This window comes from Citrus sinensis, chromosome 8 (genome assembly GCF_022201045.2).
Source record: "Citrus sinensis cultivar Valencia sweet orange chromosome 8, DVS_A1.0, whole genome shotgun sequence".
Classification (NCBI taxonomy): domain Eukaryota; kingdom Viridiplantae; phylum Streptophyta; class Magnoliopsida; order Sapindales; family Rutaceae; genus Citrus; species Citrus sinensis.
Window position 1 is genome coordinate 9074744 of NC_068563.1, and position 27884 is coordinate 9102627.

The window sequence follows — 27884 nt, forward strand, 5'->3', positions numbered from 1 at the left end:
TTATTCTTAGCCAATAAGGATGATGCTCTTGATGCCTTTAAAGTGCTTTGTAAGAAAATACAAAATGAAAAAGGGTATGGTATTGCATGCATTAGGAGTGATCATGGAGGAGAGTTTGAAAATAATGCATTTGAGATTTTTTGTAATGATTTTGGCATTGAGCATCAATTTTCATCACCTAGAACTCCACAACAAAATGAAGTTGTTGAGAGAAAGAATAGATCCATTCAAGAAATGGCTAGGACTATGTTGACTAAAAATTCATTGCCTAAGTATTTTTAGGCCGAGGCCGTCAACACCGCTTGTTATATTTTAAATCGTGTGTTGATTAGACCTAACCTTAACAAAACTCCATATGAGCTTTGGAAACATAGAAAACCCAACATTGGTTATTTCAAAGTGTTTGGATGCAAATGTTTTATTTTGAACACAAAAGACAATCTTGGCAAATTTGATCCAAAATCTAATGTTGGTATTTTTCTTGGATATTCAAACTCAAGCAAAACTTATAGAGCTTATAACAAAAATACATTAGTTGTAGAAGAATCTATGCATGTTACTTTTGATGAGTCTAACCCCTCATCTACGGAGAAAGTTGTTGTTGATAACGATGTAGATGAAGACTTACAAAAAGAATCATCAAAAGATAACCAAAAGGATGCGTCTCATGGGAATCAAGATGAGCAACATGAAGAAATGAATGTAGAGCAAAATGAAAGTGTATCTCAATCACTCCCCAAGGAGTGGAGGTATGTTTCTTCTCACCCTAAGGATGTAATTTTAGGAGATCGCTCACGAGGTGTTACAACCAGATCATCACTTAGAAATACTTGTGAGCATAATGCATTTATTTCTCAAATTGAACCCAAATCCTTTGCGGATGCGGAAAATGATGAATCTTGGATTATGGCAATGTAAGAGGAGTTAAATCAATTTGAAAGAAACAATGTATGGGAATTAGTTCCTAAACCGGAACATCAATCCGTCATAGGTACTAAATGGATATTTAGAAATAAGATGGATTAATCTGGTGTGGTTGTAAGGAATAAAGCTAGATTAGTGGCTCAAGGTTACAACCAAGAAGAAGGAATTGATTTTGATGAAACATTTGCACCCGTAGCTAGACTAGAATCAATTAGAATGTTGTTGGCATTTGCATGTCATAAAGATTTCATTTTATTTCAAATGGATGTGAAAAGTGCCTTTTTGAATGGTTTTATAATGGAAGAAGTGTATGTAAAACAACCCTCTGGTTTTGAAAATGAAAGATTTCCAAATCATGTTTATAAGTTATTTAAAGCTTTGTATGGCTTAAAACAAGCACCTAGAGCATGGTATGATAGACTTAAGAATTTCTTGTTAGAAAATGATTTTTCAATGGGTAAAGCGGATACTACTCTATTTGTCAAACATAAGGACGAAGACATACTTGCTGTTCAAATTTATGTTGATGATATTATTTTTGGTTCAACTAATGAATTGTTGTGTAAAGAATTTTCATCTTGCATGAGTAACGAATTTGAAATGAATATGATGGGAGAGTTGAAGTACTTCCTTGGGCTGCAAATAAAACAAAATGAGGAAGGAATTTTCATAAATCAAGCCAAGTATGTAAAAGATCTACTCAAAAGATTCGGCGTTGATGACTCAAAGACCAAAAACACTCCAACGAGCACAACTACCAAACTTGACAAAGATGAAAAAGGCAAGGAAGTGGATATCAAAATGTATCGAGGTATGATCGGATCTTTACTTTATTTAACTGCAGTAGACCCGATATCATGTTTAGTGTTTGCTTGTGCGCAAGATTTCAATCTTGTCCCAAGGAATCTCATTTTCTTGCTGTTAAAAGAATTTTCCGTTATTTGAGTGGAATCATAAATATTGGCCTTTGGTTTCCTAGGGGAACTCATATAGATTTAACATGTTATTTGGATGCAGATTTTGCCGGTTATAAAGTTGATAGGAAAAGCACTAGTGGAACATGCTATATCCTAGGTCACTCACTTGTTTTATGGTTTAGCAAGAAACAAAATTCTGTTGCACTCTCAACTACCGAGGCCGAATATATAGCTGCAGGAAGTTGTTGTGCACAAGCTTTTTGGATGAAACAAACACTTAGAGACTACGGTATTAACCTAGAACAAATTCCTATTAAGTGTGATAATACTAGTGCTATAAATCTTTCAAAGAATCCCATTCAACACTCTCGAACCAAGCATATAGAAATAAGACATCATTTCTTGAGAGATCATGTTCAAAAGGGGGATATTGCATTAGAGTTTATTTCTATAGAAAAGCAACTCGCCGATATTTTTACCAAACCTCTTGGCAAAGAACAATTTTTAAAGATTCGGCATGAACTTGGAATAATGAAATTTTCACATTAACGTTACTATTCATGCTACTGAGTGTATTAAATTGATTGACTTATTGGTGAATTGATGATTTAAATGCTTAAGCTTGATATTCAAAATGATGTGCTTGCTTTGTTAATTCTTGATTGATTATATGAATTAATTGCTTGAATACATGTTCATGAATCATGCATTAAAATGGCTCATGAAACATTTTTAGATCAATTAAATGATCTTGGAATGTATTATTTGCTGGCCAAAAATTAAATCAAATGTGCGAAATTATTGATAAAATAAACGGCTAACCGTTTCCAATAAAAGGTGTACCGTTTTATTCCAGAAACTCGATTATGTTCACTGCCTTTTAACCCTTTTACCGTTTGATGCAATCGGTAAACCATTTAAAATCAGAGAGCTCGTTAGCAGTTACTCCTCAGCCGTTAAGAGTTTAACCTTTAACCGTTTCCCATTCTTTAGCCTCTGGAAGTTACCCCTTGACTGTTTAAATAAACGGTTAACCGTTTTCGTGATTATAAAATTGTTCAAAGGTTTTTTCTTCTCCTTCTCCAGTTGCCCCTTCACTGTTTCGGCCATTGTTGCGCAGCCGAAACCTCCTCTGCCCTCAAACCTTCATTTTTCTTGTTTTTCTTGCCAAATCAAACCTATAACATCATTTCTTATCACCTTTAGAATACTTTCACCGATCCAAATCCTCAAATCAAGCCCAAAATTGAAAAATCCCAAATCTAAACCCTAACTGCAGCCGTTCAGGTTTCTTCATTTTTAACCCGATTCTTCCCCTTCTTCAACCAAATTGAGCATCTAAATCACATCTTTTACTCATTCCTAAGAAAATAATCGGTTCATCTTCTTCTCATCACATCTCTCCCGTAATTTTTCAAAATCCTTTGTTCTTCACCATGGCTGCACCCCCTCGGAGAAATCTCAGGCGAAAATCTGTGCCTCCAAGGAACCCTATACCACCACGGGAAGTCTTTGAATTTGTAAGAATTCATTTCCCCATGCCTTCCTTGGCCAAGCAGTTCGAGGATCGCTTCAATGGTCGAAAGGTACTTGACTCTTCTTATGTTGATATAGATGATTTCAGTACCTTAGTTGTATGTGGCAGAAGCATTAGGGATATGCTTCAGCCTTAAGAGTCTGCCATTGACTTTGATGACCGAGTTTATCCCAACTTAGTGCGAGTCTTTTATTCGAACATGGAAATCTCCGCAACTCGCCTAAATAGGATAGTTACTCAAGTCAGCGGTGTGCTTATTGAATTTGATGATGCGGATCTAGCTGACTTTCTTGGTATCTCTAGTGAGGGTCATGATATTTACACCTCTAGGAAAGCCCTTTTCTTTGACAGTTTTTGTCATACTGATGGAGTCCGTAACATTTGTCGTCGTCGAGACTTGTCTGATGAGATCTGTCTTCTACCTTTTCAGTCTCAACTTTTACCTCTCCAAGTTTGCATTCTTCACACTATTTTACAGCACATAGTGACACCTAGGAAGGGTCACTCGGATGAGGTTACGAGGTTGGACGTTGGCCTATTAGATAGCCTCATTTCAAGTCGTCCCATTAACCTCGGCTATGTTATTGTGCGGCACATGTTGAGTACTCCCCCGGTTAACCACCACTGGCTTCCATATGGTAGTATCATTACTAAGATACTGCGACGCTTTGAGGTGCCTCTTCTTGATACTAGTTATATGGAGACTAGACGGATTGGTCCCGAGGCCATGACTAGTATCGATTTTACTAGGAAGAATGGTGAGTGGATAAAGACAAACAACTCCAAAAACCGGGATACCTTGATTGCTCTAGAGGACGATCGGATGCTCAACGATGTCTATCCTCCCGATAAGCTTCCAGATTTTAGATTAGGAGCTCATCCTCATCCTCTGCGTCGCCGTTTTGTCCCTCGGCCTCCAGCTGACTCTGACTCTGAGGAGCATACGATGGATCCTGACATTCCCTCCTCTTCCGAGCTGCCTCTAGCTCCCGAGCAGCCTCCTGCTCCTGAGCTATCTGCTGTTCTTGAGCAGCCATCTGCCCCTGAGCCACCTCCAGCTCCAGTTCAGCCCCCTGCTTCAGACGTTGTGCAGCAGTTGATTGCTGATGTTCACCGGATTTCGGAGCGCCAGTAGCTGATTCTTGATCGGGTAGACACTTTTTCCCGTGACCAGCAGCAGCTACGTTCTGACTTTCAGACCTTCCAGCAGCAGAGCATTGATCAGCAGCTTGAGCTTATCGCTGGACAACGCACTCTTCTCCGCTATTTCGACTATGATCTGGGGAGCACATCTTCTCCACCTCCATAGTTTCTGAGTTTTATTTTCGCACATACATTTCATATTTTGGTTGTTTGTGTGTTGCCATTTATATTTTTATAATACATTTCATATTTTGGTTGTTTGTGTGTTGCCATTTATATTTTTATATACACTGCCACCTCTATATGCTCTTTATGGATTTTGATTATATGTTTGTGTGATGTTCTTGATATTGGATGACTTGATATTGGTTGATGAAATTGTTGGTTTATTGGTTAATGGAGTTGTTGGTTTGTTTATTCATGGTGTTGTTGGTTTGTTGGATGATGGAGTTGTTGTTAATATATTTTGGAAGTGTTTTAATCTCATTTTGTATTAGTGGTTTTGCTCCATTTTAAGGGGAAACTCTGCCAAAATTTTCGCTAGCCAAAACCGGGTAACTTCTTTAACAGATTTGCGGTTTTCCTTTCTCTCTTTTCTTTTTGATGATGAAGGGGGAGATAATTATGGGGAGATTTAAAATGAATTTAAAAATATTTTCTTGAGCAAAAATCTTTTTATTGGACATTTTTTAATTTGGCCATACATTTAGGGGGAGCATATATTAAGGGGGAGCAAAATATTGAATAAAGTTTGTCATCATCAAAAAGGAGGAGATTGTTAACATGAATATGTTAATAATATTGATTTTGATGATAACAAACTTTAAATGGTTTTTGATTAAAATGTTGGAGCTATTCCTTAATAAATGAAAGCCTTATAATCATTCCAATCATATTCATAAAAGATGGAATTTCAAATTAGAAAATGATTCTTTGCAAAATTTGGTTTAAAATGTGATTCTGGAAATAAACGGTGAACCGTTTTCTTTCAAATGGTTAACCGATTAAAACCAGAGAGCTACATATTGCTTAAGCTCTAATCGATTAAGTAAAACGGAAAACACAAAAAGCTGGGAAGGTTACTGGAATTTAATATTGAACCGTTTATTTAAACGGTTAACCGATAACATCCAGAATAGAAGGTTGTACTCTTCTGGCACCGTTTAACAAAACCGGATAAGGCTAAATTGTTTTGCAGGTTACTGGAAACAAACGGCGAACCGTTTATTACAAACGGTTAACCGATACTATCCAGAGAGGTCACTTCATGCAAATCCTTAACCGTTTAATGTAAACGGATAATTGATGTTCATCTTGCAGGTCTCTGGAATTTAATGGTGAAAGGGTAAGCCTAAACGACAAACCGTTTATTTGAAACTTAGCCCAACGGTAACTTTTGACCAGCCTAAACGGTTAATCGTAAATGGTTAACGGCGAACCGTTTTCTGGCAGACATTTTGTAACGGCTAGTTTTTCAGCTCCAACTATAAATAAGCTCATTCAAATTCAAACAAAGCTGATCACAACACGACTATTGAGCTTATACTCGAGAATACAATCTTCATAGAGCTTTGAACACATTCTTGCTTCATCTATTCACATATTGGACATCATTTTGTAATCTTAAATATTGTGAGAGGCAAAACAAATTTGTAATCTTTTGTTTTTGAGTGATTGTAAGTGTTGGGATACACTTGGGTTAAGAGATTGGGATAATCTCTTGTTGTAAAGGTTATTGACACCTTGGAAGTCAAGTGTAAGCATTTAAAGCCTTGGAGGCTTGCTTAGTGAAATCCTCAAGCCCGGAAAGCTTGGAAGCGTGGACGTAGGCGAGGTTGGCCGAACCACGTAAAAAGCTCTGTGTTTGAATCTCTCTTCCCTTATCTTTTTATATTGTGATCAACTTATTTATTATTGCTTTGAATTTGGTTTATATTTGCATTAAGTTTTTCTTTATAAATTGAATAATTTTTAGAATTCCAATTCACCCCCCCTCTTGGGTTGCAAAACTAGAATTTCAGACTTTACATCCATTTGAAAAATCCTCCATTTATTCTGAGCAGCCAAAGAAATAATAAGTCTAATAGTTTTAAGTCTGGCTACAGGAGCAAATACCTCATCGTAGTCTATGCCAGCCTTTTGACTATAGCCTTTTGCAACTAGCCTCGCCTTGTGCCTTTCAATTTCTCTATTCGCATTTCTTTTTGTTTTGTACACCCATTTGACACCAATCGCCTTGTGACCTTTAGGAAGAGTAGTAAGCTCCCAAGTATCATTCTTCACAATGACTTTGATTTCCTCATCCATTGCAATTCTCCACTTCTCATCTAGTGCAGTTTCTTGGAAGTCGACTGGCTCACAATCAACAAAGAGGCAAAAGAGAGTGAGATTATCATGTCTCTCAGTTACCTCATTGAGATCTTGAAGACTCCTTGTACGTTCTTCAGTTCTTTCATTTTAAAAAGATGGTAGTGAATCTCCACATGTGTTTAATGCTGGTGACATAGGTGGAGTAGTTGGCTCTTGTTGTTCTTCTACTCATTTTATCTGTGTATGATAATCTTCTTCAATGGGAAAGAAGTTGAAGTCATCCATACCAGAGCCAAAATCTCATTCTCCTTTTTCATCAAAAACTACATCTCGACTGATCATGATCTTCCTGTTGTTTGAATTGTAAAGTTTGTATCCTTTAGAGTTGTTGTCGTAGCCGATGACGATGAACTTCCCACTTTTTTCATCCAGCTTGGCTCTACTCTCGTCCGGTACATGTACATGGGCAATGCTTCCGAAAACTCTTAGATGGGTGATGCCGGGTTTTCTTCCACTCCAAGCTTCTTGTGGCATCTTGCCCCACATGCTTCTTGTTGGAGATCGATTGGATAACTAGACTGCACATGCAATAGCTTCAGCCCATATTCTTTAGATAGCCTCTTACTCTTGAGCATGCTTCTTGCCATATTGAGGATGGTTCTGTTTTTCCTTTCTGCAACAACATTTTGTTGAGGGGATCTTGGAACTGTCAAAGGGTGTCGAATTCCATTTGCTTCACAAAACTCTAAACATTCTTTGGAAGTGAACTCTCCACCTCGATTAGATCTCATGGCTTTAATTAGGTATCCACTTTCCTTTTCCATTGCAGCTTTAAATTTCTTGAAAGCTTCAAAGCCTTCCGATTTCTACTTTAAAAAATACACCCAAGTTTTTCTTGAAAAATCATCTATGAAGAGAAGGAAATAGTTACTTTTACCAAGGGAGTTTGGCTTGAATGGACCGCACACATCAGTATGAATGAGCTCGAGTGGCTTCTAAGCTCTTGAGTTTGACTCCTTTGGAAAGCTCTTTCTGTTTGGAAAGCTCTTTCTGAACTGCTTGCCAAGTAAACATCCTTCACAAAGTTGATCAAGGTGATTGATGTATGTTAAGCCTTTCATCATGTTCTTCTTGAATAGTAGATCCAATCCTCCAAAGTTGAGATGCCCATATCGAAGATGCCAAATCCAGGATGGATCTTTGTGAAAGGCTTTGAGACATTTTCTAACATCATTTTGAATATTTAAAGGAAACATTCTATTCTTCGACATTTTCACCTTTGTAATTAGATTTCCTTTGTCATCTCTTAGGAAAAGACTATAATCTTTTAAGTGAATATCATAGCCTTTTTCTAAAAGTTGACCCAAACTAAGGATGTTGCCTTTCATATTGGGCACATAGTAAACATTCGAAATTATTTGGTGACTACCATCTTTTATACGAAAAAGAATGTTACCTCTACCCTTCACTGGTACTTTTGAATCATCTCCAAAAGCAACACTGCCATTCACAGATTCACTTAGTTGCACGAACATGCTTTTGTTTCCACTCATATGATTGCTAGCACCTATGTCAAGATACCATGTATTTTCTTGACCTCCACTTGTGTCATTGCGTGCTAGTAAAAGGGTGCCATTTTTACCATTTTTCTCTTCAACATAATTCACTCTCTCATCAACTCTGGTACTTGGAGCTCTACATTCTGAAGCATAATGCCCAAACTTTTGACAATTATAGCATTGTACTTGGAATTTGTCACACCTCGATCTTGGATTACTTCTACCTCGTCCTCTGGTTGAGCTTTCTCTTTTGGCATAATTGGGGTTGTTGTTGTTATTGAAATTCCAACCTCGTCCATGACCACGACTTCTACCTCGTCCTCGACCTCTACCTCGGACATAGTGCCTTCTCTCATTGTCGAAGCTATCTTCTCTTTTCTTTGGATTGACTTCTATCTTGAGAAGTTGTTCTTCGATTCCTTACTTCTTTTTTAGTTTTTCTTCATAGGCTTCAACCTTCCTTGAAGTTGCTCGATCATCATATCCTTTAGATCTCTTGTTTTCTCAATTGTCACAACAATATGGTCAAACTTCGAGTCTACTGATCGAAGTATCTTTTCAATGATCCTTACCTCTTTTAACTCCTTGTCATTTCTTTTTAATTCATTAGAAACGGTCATAACCCGAGTGAAGTAGTCAGAAATTGACTCCGACGCCTTCATGTGTAAGGACTCAAATTCTCCTCGTAATGTTTGGAGATGAACCTTCTTAACTTGCTCCGCTCATTTGTAGGAGGTCTCTAGTTTCTCCCATGCTTCTTTTGAGGAGGTTGTACTAGCAATCTTTTCAAAAGAATCTTCATCTAATGATTGAAAGATGAGATACTTTGCTTTATTCTCTTTTTTCTTCAAGTCTTTTAAATTATCCTTTTGTGCCGCAGTTAAAGTGGCTTCATTTTCTGGCACAATAAAGCCTTTCTCCACAACATCCCATACATCATGTGCACCCAATAGAGCCTTCATTTTAATACTCCAATTGTTAAACTTACTTCCTTTTAATTGTGGAACTTGAAACGACATCATACCACCATTTGCCATAACTCACAAATTGAGTGAGATTTTTGATATTCTGAATGCACGAATGGATCCAGCACGTCAAAAAACCTTGGGAAGGACCCGAGTCAACTTTCGGTCAATGGTCAACATCGATAAACGGTCAATGTCGGTCAACGATCAACGTCGGCTTAGTAGTCTTGGTTCGGTCCAGCTTGGTTTGGATGGAGTTGGCTCGGTTCGACTTGATTCGGTTCAGCTCGGCTCGGCTTGGTTCGGTTCGGCTCAGCTCAGCTTGGTTCAACTCGGTGAGTCGACTCAGCTTCAAGACAGAAAATTTCCGGTGGCGAGTGTGGGCGCATCCAGTCTTGTATTGGGATGATTTTTGCTGCGTCACGTTCCTCTCGTCGAGATCTTCGATTTGATATGATATATGACAATATATAGCATCGAACACTAGCTCTGATACCACTTTGTTGGATAATTAATAAATAAAACACACACAAAAATACTATTTTATTTCTTCAACAACACTCCTCACCAATTACAACTCTTATTTTTCACTCTCTACACCTTAGAGATTTTGTTACTTCACTTGATGCTTAAACCAAAGGGGAGAGGGGGTATTTATACATGAAACAAACTAATCACAACCATTCATTTATTCAACGAATACACAAATCCTCACCATCCATCAAAACCTACGGCTTACCTACTTCACCAACGACATCTACCACACCCACTACAAGTAATTCAAATCTCACAAACTATACCTACTCATGGAACCTTCCATGAGTTGGGCTTGAATTTATTTATCTTGGATAAAGTTTATGATCCAACAATAATTAACTGCTGTTGTAAATAATTAAAGATGGTATGTCTATTATAAACGTTGTTATCATAAAGATAAAGATAATAACATGGCATATATTAAAAGCATGCCGTAGATAAACATTATTTTATTGTTTAATAACAACATATAGTTTTGGAATGCTGTGATAACACTTTTTGAAAGCATAATTTAGGTGCCATTAATATTGAGTTTTATATGCCATATTTCATATGCCATTAAATCAAAATCCTAAAAATTAGGGAATTAAATAATTTTTTGTGTTTACTCCCAATTAGATGAGATCTCTCTCTCTTTGCAAGTTAATCTCTAACGATAGGAAATTCCTTATTTTTCTATTTCACTCACATATAAAAAATCTCATCTTCCCTTTTCAATTCTTATGGTTCCCATGTCAAAATGAGCTCTTTCTCTCTACCTTGATACGCTTGACGCTCTGTACTTCAATCAACAACATATTTTTTTTAATCAATCATCAATTTGCTTAAACTTGTTTATCAATTACTTGAAACATCAATCGTCCAAAATCCTCGATAGGTAGTTAATTTTTTTCTTAATTTCATTTGATGAAGGTAAATCAATCAATTTAACTTTTTAATTTTTTTTAAACCCTGTATTTTTATTATTTTACCATTAAGAATATTATGTATAATTTTTTTTAAGCACCTTGTTTTGCAAATTTTTCTGTTTTCTATTATTATATACTACATTTATGGCTAAAGAACAATTAACAAGAAGATTAGTTGAGGGATTTGCGTCGTCAAGTGTCCATTGTGAATTAATTGATGAAATGAAATCTTGAAAAAGGTATCATCTTACAATATGTACTTATAGCATTGGCACTAATTTTTATAAAAATTTTAAGTTGAAGGTTATATTATTATCATGTATTAGTCTGATTATATTTTTTGGTATGTAAAGGTTTTATTTAATGTTATTGCAGGTCTTTGGACAGAAAAAAATTAATCATTTTCAGAGGAAAAGGAACTTCAAATCAAGGATGGTGAACTATTGTTAAACAATAATATGTTTTTCTAGCATAGTGAACTTCAAGTCTTTGTAAATATTATTGTATCAAATGTCATAACTTTATTATTATTTTTTCCCTATGTTGACTTTAACAAGTTGAAATAAGAGGTATTGCGAAATTGTCTATTTAGAATTCATTGTACAATTTTTCTTTTTTGTCAAACTAATTGATGATGGATGAGATTATGTGTCGTGTAATTGTATGTACTTTTTAATTATATGTATGTGAAGGTAAGCAAAAAAAAAAAAAAATTAATTGAGAGTATATCGCTTCATAAAAAAAATAAAAAATCAGCTTCACACTACGGCCATTTCCAAAGTAATCATAAAGTTTAGTATAATGGAAGGGTATAAATGTCGTTAAACTAATTAATAATGACATGTTTTTCTTGCCTTACATCATTTTTAACGACAACATCAACGACACTGAAATTATGCCATTGAAAGTACATCACTTTCTATGGGGAAAAAGGGCAGTGGGTCTCCTAACGTTTGGAGAAAAAGATATAAACCCATTAACGTTTCAAAAAAGACATATAACCATCTTTTTATTAATAAACTAAGAAATAGAACTGCGCTTCACATGACTTTGAACAATTATTAATAATATTAATTTACATAATTTTATACTAGTTTTAATATTATTTTTAAAAATATTAATATAAATTAATAGAATATTAATATTAGCCTCTCAGTATGTTCCCTTCTTCGGCAGTGAATCCGAGAGAGGTGAGCATTGCAATTTACAAATTAAGGTGAGGCAGAGGAGAAGAGTGGTTAAAAATGTTTATAAATTATTGTTTAATTTATGATCAAGAAGATTTCAATTAGAGAAGATAGTAGGTCTTTTGATGAACTGTTACATATTGATTGTGTAATAACAGACAAATTAGTTATGAGAAGTTGAAAAGCCAAATCTGAAAGAAAATTTCTCTATTTATTAGATAATAGAGAATATACAAATATGAGAAATAGTGATGTCACATCACTTCTAGTAGTCCCAACTTTATATAAATATGTAGATTCTGTTTGTTTTAATAGTAAATTTATTTTTAATTTAAAATTATTATTATGTCTCCATAATAACTAAATTAATATATTGGCTTAAGACATGTCATGTGTACAATGAAATCACAACTTTTTATTTAAAACTTAAAATTAAGATATCGTTACCTTTTACCCAAATTATTCATTATTTTTAGAGTGAATTTTAATTTTATCCATTACTTATCATTTCTTATTGGGAAGGGTATATTGATAATTTAGAGTGGATAATTTGGGCAAAAGGTAATTATATTTCAATTTTAATTTTTACATAAAAAAGTTAATCATTTCATTATACACATCATCAACGACATGTCTTAGGTCAATATATTGATTTATTCATTATAGGGACATAAAATTAATTTTAAATTAAAACTAAATTTATAAAATGGCCAAAAAACGGGTGGGCTATAGCCCTGGTGGGGGGCGCGGGCAAAGTTCGTCCGCCGGACTTGGAATGGCCCCAGACTTTGCGAGCGGCCTCCGTGTGCCAAAAATAGGTCAAGGGCACAGCCGCGCCCAAAAATTAGCGCCCGAAGGTCGGGGTGCCAAAACCCCCCAGCGGAAAAATGGCCAAAAAACGGGTGGGCTATAGCCTTGGTGGGGGGCGCGGGCGAAGTTCGTCCGCCGGACTCAGAATGGCCCCAGACTTTGCGGGCGGCCTCCGTGTGCCAAAAATAGGCCACAGGCACAGCCGCGCCCAAAAATGAGCGCCCGAAGGTCGTGGTGCCAAAACCCCCCAGCGGAAAAATGGCCAAAAAACGGGTGGGCTATAGCCTTGGTGGGGGGCGTGGGCGAAGTTCGTCCGCCGGACTCGGAATGGCCCCAGACTTTGCGGGCGGCCTCCGTGTGCCAAAAATAGGCCACGGGCACAGCCGTGCCCAAAAATGAGCGCCCGAAGGTCGGGGTAACAACACCCCCCAGCGGAAAAATGGCCAAAAAACGGGTGGGCTATAGCCTTGGTGGGGGGCGTGGGCGAAGTTCGTCCGCCGGACTCGGAATGGCCCCAGACTTTGCGGGCAGCCTCCGTGTGCCAAAAATAGGCCACGGGCACAGCCACGCCCAAAAATTAGCGCCCGAAGGTCGGGGTGCCAAAACCCCCCAGCGGAAAAATGGCCAAAAAACGGGTGGGCTATAGCCTTGGTGGGGGGCGTGGGCGAAGTTCGTCCGCCGGACTCGGAATGGCCCCAGACTTTGCGGGCGGCCTCCGTGTGCCAAAAATAGGCCACGGGCACAGCCGCGCCCAAAAATGAGCGCCCGAAGGTCGGGGTAACAACACCCCCCCGCGGAAAAATGGCCAAAAAACGGGTGGGCTATAGCCTTGGTGGGGGGCGCGGGCGAAGTTCGTCCGCCGGACTCGGAATGGCCCCAGACTTTGCGGGCGGCCTCCGTGTGCCAAAAATAGGCCACGGGCACAGCCGTTCCCAAAAGTCGGGGTGCCAAAACCCCCCAGCGGAAAAATGGCCAAAAAACAGGTGGGCTATAGCCTTGGTGGGGGGCGTGGGCGAAGTTCGTCCGCCGGGCTCGGAATGGCCTGAATTTACAAAAAAAAATGAGGTTATATGTCTTTTTTGAAACATTTAAAGACTTTATGTCCCTTTTTCCAAACGTTAGGGGGTTCACAATCCTTTTTTTCCTTTTTATGGCTCATGAATCAATGACATGATAGTTTATTCCATCTTAATCATAAAACGGCATTTTTTAGAGGCCGTTAAAAGTCTCTTATGTTGTAGTGTAATGAATTAAATAATCATTTAAATATAACCCAAACAAAACAAAGAGTGCTTTCTCAGAAAATTGAATTGTAATTTTGTCCACCATAAGACAATATACAGGATAGCTCATATGGTTGGGCTTTGACGGAGAAAGTAATGAACAAAATGGAATAGGATTTTAAAATACCAGAAAATACATTGAAAATTTTGAAGTTGGGATATGATGAGGTGAATGATATGAAATATTTATATATGAACAATTTTGTATATTTTAATATTTATGTCCTCATGAGTCTTATTGAGTAATTTTTAAATAGTTTTATTTAACTAATAATTGATTGATATGGGTTAAAAAATTGATATGCACATTTTGCCCACCCTTCTATTTTTTTAAAAGTAACTAATACACAAATAAATTTGGATTAAAAAAAATTAATGATCGAGATATGATAGATTATGATGATATGATACATTAATTTCAACCCATTGATGTTGTGACATTTATTTTTCTTTATCCTCTCCCCTTTTCGTCAGCATTCTTCATTTTCTTCATTTCCTTCATTGTTTTCTCTCTCTATTTACCAAGAATCTACACTCCCTTTCATAGTTATTTTTTTCTATTTCTCCTTCCACTCAAATTTTTTCAGTTTTTCTTATCATCAACTATTGAAAAGATTTTCACTTGCGCTATTGCGCAAAGTAAGTTAAGACCCAGTGAAGGGCCCGGCAGGGGGAGGGGGGGGGGGGGGCGCAGGGAATAAAATAAAACATCCAATTGATTGTTGAAATATGTAACTTTCATTTTTGAATCAACCACGAATTACAAAATCAGTAATATTTTTATTATTGTTTAGTAGAATTTTGCGTTACACTCCAAATAGTCTTGTTGTGCAAATTTCTCTCTATATCCCCAACTAAAGAATTATTTTTCGTCGTTTCTTCAACATTTCTTCTACAATTTGTCCATCAAAGACTAATTAAGTCAAGTTCATGCTTTTGAGTTCCATGGTCAAAACAATTAAGCTTGAAATTAAACGATTTGATTAATTTTCCTCATCGACATGTGCGACTCAAAACCAAAAGAAATTTATTTTCAATTGAAATCAGATGCTTAGTTTTCTTTGCCTGCATCTACACGGCAAAGGAAAAGATGTTAATGGACATGATGAGATATAGAGGAGACAAAGAATGAGACGGGAACTAGAGAAGTCGTTGGACCCAAAACGAGGAAAAAAGGAAAAAAAAGAAAAAAATAAATGAAATAGATTTCAATACACATATTTTTCATTTTAGTAGTGCATGTTTTTATTTACTTTTTTTAATAATTTAGTGATATTCACAGTTTGAGAAAATGAGAATCTACTCACTAGAGATCTATTTTTATTACAATTTATTTAAATACAAATTAAAATAATATAATTGTCAATATATAAATACAAATTTATACAGTGAATTCTCTTCTAATGAGGAAGTCATTCTCTTATTGAAATGAAGACCAAACTGAAATACAGAATCATTTGAAAAAAATAGTATTGAAATATAATTTGTTTTATGTAAGTAAACTATAAAGTTCTTTGATAGTAGTAAGTGTGATTTATTCTAAAATTTTGATGATAAATGTTTATCATAATTTAAGAATTTTGTAAAACAAAAACATTAATCTTGTGTATCGTAGGAAAAAAAATATGTCGGTAAGGGTTGTTTTGAACGTTGCAATTAAATAATTTATTGAGCATTTAGCATTAAGTGTTGAATGAAACTTTTTTGCCTAATTTTATTCAAACATTAATATTTGATAAATTCTTAATGTTTAAGTTAAAACCAACGCGCATGAAGTAGCTAAATTACTGAAATTAAAATAAGTTTAAAGTATTAGATAAGTAAAAACAAACAGACAAACAAACAAACGGCCATTTCAATTCATGTAAAATTTATTTCCGTAAAACACAAAATTTTAACCTTATTGTAGGACAAACCTATATTACTCCTGTTGTATCAATGAAATTATAAAGATAAAAATGTCAAAATTATTTAATTTATTTAAAACTTGAGATAATGAATACAAGCATGGCTCTAAATTCAAATCTCAGCTGATGTAAAATTAATGATTATTATCTTTCTATTACTCCAACTATGTCAAGGTAAGGGGCGGAGCCCCATTCAGACCAAAAGGTGCCAACGCACCTGAATAATTTTGAAAACTTAATCCCAAATAAAATATGATAATATCAAGAGTTTTTGGTGTAAATCTTCATTTTGGTCCTTGCAAGACTGCACATTCTCTCATAAATTTTAAACTTTAAAGAAAAATGTTGTTTAATTTATATGATCCGACAAACATTAATTCTGATAATAACTTGTACCTTTACAATTATTGATATATTTTTTAACAAATTCTTTTATCTTTCCTTTGCCAAAAAAAGTGAGCTACTTTTTTTTTTTGTTGATATTTTATAGACTTCTTCTTTTATTTACATTAGTATTATCATTTTTTTTAATAGGAAAGAAACTTTTATACTATGAAAATAAAACTTTTAAGTGTTACAGCTTATTCAATTGAAAAAATCAAGTATGAAAAATGTATGTATTTCCCTACGTTACTGTTAATTGACTCGTAAAATTACGATTTTGCTAATTCACTCGTAAAATTGCCATTTTGACCTTATTTAATTTTTCCACACCCGTCGGACGTATCTTGGACGAGGAGTAAATTACATGTAGATAAGGTGGGAAGTAGGAATAGGGATGACAATTTAGCCCGGATCCGGACCGGACCCGGATGAACCCGGATAATCCGGTCCGGGTTCAATCCGTACCGGATTTTTATCCAGATGTAAAATTACTAACCCAGATATTTTCGGTTCCGGGTCCGGTTTTGACTGAACCCGTAAATCCGAAACCCAGACCCGGATATATTATTTTATACTATTTCTTTAATTATGTTTAATATAAATAGAAACATTAAAAGAAACCCTAGTTTCATCACTTTCACAGCTGCTGCTGCTGAAAACCGAAGCCAAAAGCGCCAAAAATTTCCTTTCTCTTCAGCTCGTGCTCGTCTCCTCATCATCGTGCTTCGCCTTCACGGATCTATTCTTCATCATCATCATCACCATGAAACGCCACCGTCGTCGTCATCAGTGGCATCATCAAACGCCACCACCATCATCATCAAACGTTGTGTTCATCATCATCAGCCGTCGTTGCGACCAGCACCAGCTCCGATACAGTCAGAAGTTTACGATTAGAAACCAGCGGCCTTTGTCGGACGCCGATTCTTGAAGTTGAAGTTCATGAATCGTGAGTTTCGGCATTGTTATGTGATTTATGCTTCGAAATGTTTTTTATTCTTGCTGATAATAGATTCGAAATAATATCTTCAACATTTGAACTTTGAATTGTAAACTTATGTTATAGATTTGTATTTGTGGATGTTTTATTGTTCAGAACCATTAAAATTTAGGGCAGGTATTTGTTTTGAATGTTCTGGAATCTGGATATGCTGTTTTAATTTTTTAATTTTTTTATTTACTGATCCGGGTTCAAAACCCGTAATTCAGAAACCCGAATTTTACCGGGTTGAACCCGGACCGGACCCGAATACAAAAAATCCGGGTTTATATCCGGATCCGGATTACAAAAATAATATTCGGGTCCGGAACCGGGAAGGCCGAACCCGGACCCGGACCCGAATTTTGCCATCCCTAAGTAGGAACAACTCCAGCTCAACTCCAATCCAAATCCATTTCATTTGACCTTGAAATGGCAGTGAAAGCAACTTCCAGTATCCAGCTACTATAAAAGAAAGTGAAGGGAGGGATGGTGTTGAGTTTCAAATAAAGAGAAATCAAAATATTAGCTTCAATTCAAAGATGGATTTGGATATTTGCTGCATACTATGGCTTGTATTCACATTGTTTTGCGTGATGGCTTTAAGTTTCAATTCCGGTGGACGACGCAAGCATCTTCCACCGGGACCAAGGCCTTATCCGGTGATCGGAAACCTGCTGGAACTGGGTGGTAAACCTCACAAGTCACTGGCCAAGCTTGCCAAGACTCATGGCCCTATAATGAGTCTAAGACTTGGCCTGGTGACCACAGTAGTGGTTTCTTCTCCAAGCACGGCCAAAGCTATCCTCAAAGAACATGACTCATTATCCTGTGATCGAAAGGTCCCTGAATCAATCTTGTCCCAGCCATACCGGCACCATGAATTCAGTTTGGTCTGGCTGCCAATCTCAACACTGTGGAGAAGTTATCGAAAAATGTGCAACATGCATATTTTCACTAGTCAGAAACTCGATGCCAGTCAAGACCTTCGGCGCAAGAAAATGAAAGACCTTCTTGCCTATGTTGAAGAAAATTGCCTTGCGGGTAAGGCAATAGATTTTGGCCAAGCTGCTTTCAATACGTCAATTAATTTGTTATCCAACACAATATTTTCTATTGATTTGGTTCATCCCAATGAGAGGAAGTTTAAGGATACAGTTTGGGGTATGATGGAAGAAGCAGGAAAGCCTAACTTGTCCGACCATTTTCCTCTCCTCAAAAAGCTTGATCTGCAGGGTATAAGACGCCGCAACACACTTTATGCTGGCAAGATGTTCGAGGTGTTGGATCGCTTGATTGATCAACGATTGAAGAAAAGACAAGAACATGGTTGCAGTATTAGCACCGAATCTAAAGATATGTTAGACACTGTCCTCGATATTATCCAAGACAAGAGTGAAATGATTGACACAAAACATATCAAGCACTTGTTTGCGGTAATGTTTCTTTTTCTTTTTCTTAATTTCTCGTGAAAATGGCAAGTGAATTAACAGAGTTCATATACAGGATTTGCTTATTGCGGGGAATGACACAGCTTCAATTACAATGGAATGGGCAATGGCAGAATTACTCCACAACCCTGAGGCTCTATCGAAAGTAAAATTGGAGTTAGAACAAACCGTTGGTAAAGGCAACCCAATTGAGGAATCTGACATCACTCGTTTACCTTATCTACAAGCAGTTATTAAAGAAACTTTTAGGTTGCATCCGACAGTTCCCTTACTAGTCCCTCGTAAAGTCTCAGAAGACATAGAAATTGAAGGCTTCATAGTGCCAAAAGGCGCACAAGTATTTGTCAATGTATGGGCTATTGGCAGAGATGAAAGCATATGGGACAACCCTCATTCTTTTATGCCCGAGAGGTTCTTGGGGTCAGATGTTGATTTTAAAGGCCAGAATTTTGAGCTAATCCCCTTCGGAGCTGGGCGGCGAATTTGTCCTGGTTTGCCATTAGCAATCAGAATGTTATATCTAATGTTGGGTTCACTTATTAATTCTTTTGATTGGAAGCTTGAAGATGAGAACACGGACATGGAGGAAAAATTTGGCCTCACCATAAAGAAGGCTCAACCCCTTCGTACTATCCCTATTGCCATTTAGTCCCATTCTATAGTTAGCTTTTTGTTCTGGTGGAGTGAATTTAGTTTTAGCAAATAAAGCACTATGTTGTTGCTATGTATTCATCGTTGTTGTTTATCTATTTTTCTTATTATTTATTGGCAACTATCTGATCGATCACCTAAATCCGCTTTTTTGAGTGAATCATTATTGTAAGCAAATACGATGTAGAACTTTGAATGACAAAGGAGACATGTTTTTGGCCACGATTTTTTTAGCCACGTAAGCCAAGAGAGATTGTTATGAAAAATGTTCAGTTTACTTAAACAAAGTTGGACAGCCAACGGGAAAATTTCATGACCAATGATTTCTTTAGGCCAAAGCTTGTTTTTCTTTAGCAGATGCTTGTTTTAGCCACAAAAACTGTTGGTGGTATGTACTTGTGAGGAATGGCAAATGTAAAGAATTACAATAATAATGGTGGAACTTTATTGTGTAAAGTAATGTATTTATAACTTTGTATGTGGAAGAAAATAATAGTAATAGGTAAACTGCAGAAAATAATGTGTACTTCAAGGGACGTTACAAATGTCGCTTTCCTTAAGACGTTATTTGCCCCCACCAATTGAGTGATGCACATGGGTTAAACAAATACACCTCTAGGATACAGTGAAGCACTTGTTTGTTTGTTTGTATTGTGCATCGGCGAAAACAAACCAGAATACTCTTAAATGTTGCAAGCCTGCCAAGAACAATATATTGTTCCTACAGAAAACAAAATATTGGATTTTTTAATGCACAAAAAAATGAGTGTTTTGTGATGAAACTCGTTTTTGGAAAGAGTGTTGAGAAAAAAGTGGTGTGGGATCATTATTTTCATCATTAAATGTCTTAAACATGACCTCTATTTATAGATAAACTTGTGCCCCTTCGTTTAGGTTGTCATCTTTCATGATACCCCTTCATTCATGGCCATTGGATCAAGATTTAATTTTAATCAATGATCCAAATTGAACCATAACCATTTCAAATGAAATATCACCATGAAATGATGCATCTCCAAGTGACATGTCACCATGAAAACTTATATCCTTAAGTGAAAAGATACTTTTTCTATAAGGCACAATTAATTGGATATGTCTTTATAATAAGACACCATTTATTTAGACATGTTTTTAGAATAAGATACCATTTATTTTGAAAATTTTCCAATAATCCCCCACCATTTTCAAAATAAATGAATTTTGAAAAATTATCTTGCACAAGCTTGGAAAACTTATGTATAGATGAATGTGTCTTTTGGACTTGAAACTTCACTTAGTGACAACACACCAAGTTAATCAAGGTGGCATGGTAGACAAGCTTTGAACCAACGACCTTATTTGACTAACCAGATATATCTCACACATAAGTTTTCAAATTCTCAAGTATTGTTTAGCCGACATGTGGATTGGCCCTGTGTTTATATCCTATTTTCATGAGCGCTTTAGTAACTAGCCAAGTTACATAGGAAGCGGTACCACCTCCTACACTCACATAGGTAGACTTATCTAAAATATCCATGTAACTAAAACATTTATTAGTCTATTAAAAGCTAAGTAGCTTAACATTTCCCATATGTTAGAGGTATCAAGCACTGACTTTTGGGATGCGTCTTAAAATATTATAGTGCTTGTTATCACAACATATGATGTACTTTGCTCATTGAACCCAAGATATTGATGCTTCAAGTGTTGGGTTGAGTTTCCATCATTGGTGATAAGATGATGCTGGCTTCAGTCCCATTCCTTTAGAAGTTTTCAATACAATATCCCATGCAAGATCTTTAGTTAAGGGGTCTGCCAAATTTTGGTATTATTTCACAAAGTCAATTGTGATTACTCATTTGTAAGTAATTGTCTCACATAACTATGTCTTAGACCAATGTGCCTAAACTTTCCATTATGGATTTGACTGTATGCCCTTGACAAAGTTGCCTCTATCACAGTGAATGGATACATGAGGCATTGGTTTAGGCCAAATAGGAATTTCTATAAGCAAATTCCTTAACCATTCTGCTTCCTTGCAACAAGAAGCCAAAGCTATAAATTCTGCAGCCATGGTGGAGTCTGCTATACAAGTTTGCTTCTTTGAGCCCCATGAAATAACTCCTCCACCAAGATTAAAAATCCAACCGCTTGTGGATGTTGATCATCTCGATCAGTAATCCAACTACCATCTGATAAGCATATAATATATACATATTTTACCCTTAATTATATAATTGTTAATTATTTATATTTGTTATCTTTAATTAATTAAATTATTTTGTTGAATAGGGAATTAATTGGAGATTATAGATAAAAAAAAAAAAGAAATAAAGGAGCTCAATTTCGGAAGCATCAATTAATTGATTTTGGGAGCAGTTATGCATATATGTATGTTAATTCAAGCCGAGGAAACCGAATTCAACAAATTCTTTCATCATGCACATGCGGACAAAGAAGAGAAAGTGATGTTAGCTTTAAAAGTGGCTAGCACATGAGGATTAAATGAAGCTTAATTGGGCTTTGCATAAGTGGGCCGATCGTTAACTTGTGTGAGGCAGTTTATTTGCAATCAAAATTTGAAAGGATTCAACTAACTATAAAAGTCGAACTTTGGCTTTTGAAAGGAACAGCTGCCGGAGGAAGCAAATGGAGACGCAAGGCAGAGAGAAGAAAACCGGTAGTAGCAGTTCAATTTTCATGGCTGATTTTATTTTATTTGTTTCTCCCAATTCAAGTATATCTAGCTAATTTTCTTATACTGAGGTAAATGATGAAACCCTATTCAATGAAATAATTATCTTTTTATTTAATTAATTCCCTGTATGTGTGCTTTAATATTTATGGTTCTTGATTAATATTTGATTAAATCTAAGTTTGGATCTATGAAGTCTATACATGATTATATTTGATCCTGTGTCTTTCATTAAACTGTTTACACATAATGCTTAGGGAAACTTTGACTCTTTGTTATTCAATATGTTTACATGGGATGCTTAGATATCATACTATTAAGAAGAAAAAGCAAGATTAATTTTATTTGAGTTTAATTGTTATATTCATGAGATGACATAGATTGATTTCGAGTTGTCACTCTAAAATTCGGGATTAATTGATAATTAGGTAATTACTAATTGAATAGTGGTGGATTCTGAAACCTTGGTAACTTTTATCTTACTGAATTCTCATTTGCTTTAATTGTTCTCTTAGTTTAATTAGTTTTATTTCTCTTGAAAACTCGATTTGCTCAACTAGGTTAGAATTAATATTAATTTTAGATTTAAATTAGACTTTTTAATTTATAACAATCCCTGTGGGTTCGACCTTATTATCACTATTCTATTTTTAGATTCGTACTCTTGCAAGTATATTAAATTTTTTCATAACAACATCCCAAAATCCTTCCAAAATCGAAGGATATCCAGTGTAATATATACCATAATCCATTGTATGTTTTAAATAATTTAGAATTCTATGGCTTGGATTACTAGTATATCTACTCAGCTTTCCCACAACGAAAGCAATGCTAGGTCTAGTGCAAGTCATCGCATACATAAGACACCCAATAACACATGCATATTCTAATTAGGATACTGCTCTGCCAGTGTTAGGGTACAATCTTATGTTTGAATCAAAAGATGTTGACACATGCTTACAATTATAATAATTAAATTTCTTTAAAATTTTCTTAATATAATATGATTAGGTCAATACTAGGCCATGCTCATTTTGTTATAATTTTAATCCCCAAAATCACATCCGCTAGCCCCATGTCTTCCATATCAAAATTAAATGACAATAATGATTTAGTGAGTTTAATGCTCTCACTATCAATAACAAAAATTAACATGTCATCTACATATAAGTAAATAATCACACATTTGTTTCCATTGAATATGCTATATACACATTTATTAGATTCAAGAATATTAAATCCATTTGAAACAATCACTTTGTCAAACTTTTCATGCCGTTGCTTTGGAGCCTGTTTAAGACCATATAATGACTTGACTAGTTTACAAACTTTATGTTCTTGTCCTGACATAACAAACCCTTCTGGTTGTTTCATGTGAATTTCTTCATCTAATTCTCCATTTAAGAAAGTTGGTTTTACATCAATTTGATGGATTTTCAAAATGATAAAGTGAAGCCAAAGCAATCAAGACTCGAATAGTAGCAATTCTTGCAACAGGTGCATAAGTATCGAAATAATCAAGGTCTTCTTTTTGTGTAAAGCCTTTCGCTACTAGTCTTGCTTTAAATCTTTCAATGTTCCATCAACTTTCTTCTTCATTTTGAAAATCCATTTACAACCTATATGATTAGAGCTAGGTGGTAAATCAACTAGTTTCCAAGTCTTATTACCCATAATAGAGTCAATTTCATCATTAATGACCTCTTTCCAGAAGGCAACATCTTGAGACTCCATTGCCTCTTCATAGGTGAAGGGAACAAAATCTATAGTAGGTGTGATCATATTTTGTTTAAATTATATTTAAGTGAGAGAATTGAACCTCATAGTGCAAGTATGTCGTTTCTTCCATCTGACTTCAAGGAGTCTTTCTTAGCCTCTTTTTTTAGCTTTTCCTATCATCATCAGAAATAAATTAGAAATAGCATACAGTTGTAATATACTAAGGCTAAACTAATTAAAGAATATTTAACTTTATTGAAGCTCCTCACCATTTTCATAACAATCTTCTCAGTTTTAGGGTAAATCAATCAAAATATAAAAAGATAAGGGAAAAGAGATTCAAACACGGAGATTTTTACATAGTTCGTCCAACCTCGCCTACGTCCACGCCTCCAAGCACACCAGGCTTGAGGATTCCACTAGTTAAGCCTTCAAGGCTTCAAGAACACTTATAATTGACTTATAAGGTGTCAATCAACCTTTACATGAAGAGATTATCCCCAATCTCTTAACCCAAGTGTATCCCAACACTTACAATCACTCAAACAAATATTACAAATTTAGTTTTCTCTCACACAAAGTATATGATTACAAATCAATGCCCAAATGTAAGAATAAGTGGAACATGAATGTGTTTTTGACTCAATGAAGATTGTATTCTTGATTATAAGCTCAATGATAACGTTGTGATCAACCCTTGTTTGAATTTGAATGAGCCTATTTATAGTTGGAGTTGAAATATAGCCGTTGTTGACTTTCTGCGCAAAATCGAATCGCCGTTAACCATTAACGGTTAACCGTTTTTACTTGTCCAAGCGACCGTTGAGCTGAAATTTAAATAAACAGTTGACCATTTGCCATTATCGGTTTGCCGTTAATTTCTAGAGACCTGCAAAACAAATTTATGCTATTCGTTCTTACTAAATGGTTAAAGGTTAGCATGGAATGACATTCTGAAAATTATCGGTTAGCTGTTTGACGTTAATGGTTCACCGGTTATTTCCAGCAACACGCAAAATAGAATAGGCTTATCCGTTTGTCTTCAACGGTTCAAGGTTAGCACCTATTTCCATTTTGGAAATTATCGGTTCACTATTTGATATAAACAGTTAGCCGTTTAATTCCAATAACCTTTCCTGCACACTTGTGTTGCCCATTTTTACTAATCAGTTCAAGTTTAAGAAAATACTCATCTCTAAAATTTATCGGTTAGCCGGTTCATTTAGGGTGATGCCTTTGATGCATTTAGGGTTTTCTGTAAAAAGATTCAAAATGAAAAGGGAATGACTTTTTTGAAAATCATGCATTTAAGAATTTTGGTAATATTTTAGCATTAAGCGTCAATTTTCATCACCTAGGACTCCACAACAAAATGGAGTTGTTGAGAGAAAGAATATGTCTATTCAAGAAATGGCTAGGATTATGTTGAATGAAATGCTTTGCCTAAGTATTTTTGGGCCGAAGTCGTCAACACCACTTGTTATGTTTTAAATCGTGTGTTGATTAAGCTTTATCTCAATAAGACTCCCTATGAGTTTTGGAAAGATAGAAAACCCAACATTGGATATTTTAAAGTTTTTGGATGAAAATATTTTATTTTGAACACAAAATATAATCTTGGTAAAATTTGATCCAAAATCTGATGTTGGCATCTTTCTTGGGTATTCAAACTCAAGCAAAGCTTATAGAGTTTATAACAAAATAACTTTAGTTGTGGAAGAATCTATGCATGTTACGTTTGATGAATCTAAATCCTCTTTTGTGAAGAAAGTTGTTGTTGATGATGATGCAGATGAAGAATGACAAGAAGATTCATCAAATGATAACCAAAATGATACACCACCTGGAAATCAAGAGGAGCAACATGAAGAAACAAATGTGGAGCCAAATAAAGATACTTCTCAAGCACTCCCCAAGGAGTGGAGGTATGTTTCTTCTCACCCTAAAGATTTAATCTTAGGAGATCCTTCGCGAGGTGTAATCACTACATCATCACTTAGGAATACATGTGAGCATGCTGCATTCATATCTCAAATTGAACTAAAAGCCTTTGCTGATGTTGAAAACGATGAATCTTAGATCATGGCAATGTAAGAGGAGTTAAATCAATTTGAGAGAAATAATGTGCAGGAATTAGTTCCTCAATCGGAACATCAATCTGTTATAGGTACTAAATGGGTATTTAGAAATAAAATGGATGAATCCGGTGTGATTATGAGAAATAAAGTTAGATTAGTGGCTCAAGGATACAACCAAGAAGAAGGAATTGATTTTGATGAAACATTTGCACCTGTAGCTAGATTAGAATCCATGATGTTGTTAGCATTTTCATGTTATAAAGATTTTTATTGTATTTCAAATGGATGTCAAAAATACTTTCTTAAATGATTATATTATGGAGGAAGTTTATGTAAAACAACCCCCTGGTTTTGAAAATGAAAAATTTATGTTTATAAGTTTTCAAAAGCATTGTATAGATTGAAGCAAACACCTAGAGCATGGTATGATAGGCTTAAAAATTTCTTGTTGGATAATGGTTTTTCAATGGGAAATTCATATACTACTCTCTTTGTTAAGCACAAGAACCAAGATATACTTGCTGTTCAAATTTATGTTGATGGTATTATCTTTAGTTCTACTAATGAGTCTATGTGCAAGGAGTTTTCATTTTTGTATGAGTAAGGAATTTGAAGTGAGCATGATGGGAGAATTAAAGTATTTCCTTGGACTTCAAATCAAACAAAACAATGAGGGAATCTTTATCAACCAAGCTAAATATGTCAAAGATCTACTCACGAAATTTGGCATTGATGACACAAAGACCAAGAGCACTCTAATGAGCACAATAATTAAGCTTAACAAAGATGAGAAAGGTAAAGAAGTTGACATCAAAATATATCGAGGTATGATCAGATCTTTACTTTATTTAACTGCAAGTAGACCCGATATCATGTTTAGTGTATATTTGTGTGCAAGATTTCAATCATGTCCCAAAGAATCTCATTTGCTTGCTATCAAAGAATTTTTCGTTATTTGAGTGGAACCATAGATCTTGGTCTTTAGTATCCTAGAGGAACTTATATAGATTTAACTTGTTATTCGGATGCCAATTTTGCCGGTCACAAGGTCAATAAGAAGAGTACTAGTGGAACTTGTCATTTCCAAGGTCATCCACTTGTTTCATAGTTTAGTAAGAAATAAAATTTGGTTGCACTCTCAACCATCGAGGCAGAATATATTGCCGTAGGTAGTTGTTGTGCATAAGCTCTTTGGATGAAACAAATACTTAGAGATTATGGCATTAATCTTGAACAAATTCCTATCATGTGTGATACTACTAGTGCTATAAACCTATCAAAGAATCTCATTCAGTACTCTAGAACAAAGCATATAGAGATTAGACATCACTTCTTAAAAGATTATGTTTAAAAGGGAGATATTGCATTAGAATTTATCTCTACGGAAAAATAACTTACCGATATTTATACAAAACCCCTTTGTGAAGAACAATTTTAAAAAATTCAGCATGAATTTGGGATGATGAAATTTTTCGCATTAACATCTCTAATTATGTTATGGAGGCTATTAAAATTGATTGATTGATGATTGTTGATGACTTTGTATTGCCTATGCATGATAAATGAGTGATATGCTTGAATTATTAATCTTTGAATGCTTACATGTTTTATGACTGTGTGATGTATATGCATGATAAATGTATTATATATTTGAATTTATAATCGTTGAATGTTTATTATCATGATTCATGCATTAAAATGGCTTTTCAAAGTGTTCGGGATCATAAAATGGTCTTGGAATCGATCAAAATTAAATTTTCACATTGACGGTCCCTTTCTCATATCTAAATCAATTTCTCTTTGTAAATATATATTCTTGGTCTGGTTTCGATATTCGTTAGGTGAATATGTGGATTCAAACATGATTCTGGGACTGTACAATTAAATGGGTTTTTGGAATTAAGTTTTTAGTGATTAAAATCTAAACATTGTTGAGTTTTGAGCTTTCGCGGTTGATT

General features: G+C 35.4%; 2 protein-coding genes across 3 annotated transcripts in view; one reads left to right on the forward strand and one right to left on the reverse strand.

Moving 5' to 3' along the window:
- LOC102614620 (geraniol 8-hydroxylase-like) overlaps window positions 1–27884 on the reverse strand; it is a 74081-nt gene that overhangs the window by 38231 nt on the left and 7966 nt on the right. The gene's annotated exons all lie outside the window — the stretch shown is intronic.
- LOC102614034 (geraniol 8-hydroxylase-like) lies at window positions 17876–19917 on the forward strand. Its single transcript, XM_052432494.1, has 2 exons — window positions 17876–18786; window positions 18857–19917. The coding sequence occupies exons 1-2, from the start codon at window positions 17893–17895 to the stop codon at window positions 19448–19450; spliced, it is 1488 nt and encodes a 495-aa protein (XP_052288454.1). The 5' UTR covers window positions 17876–17892; the 3' UTR covers window positions 19451–19917.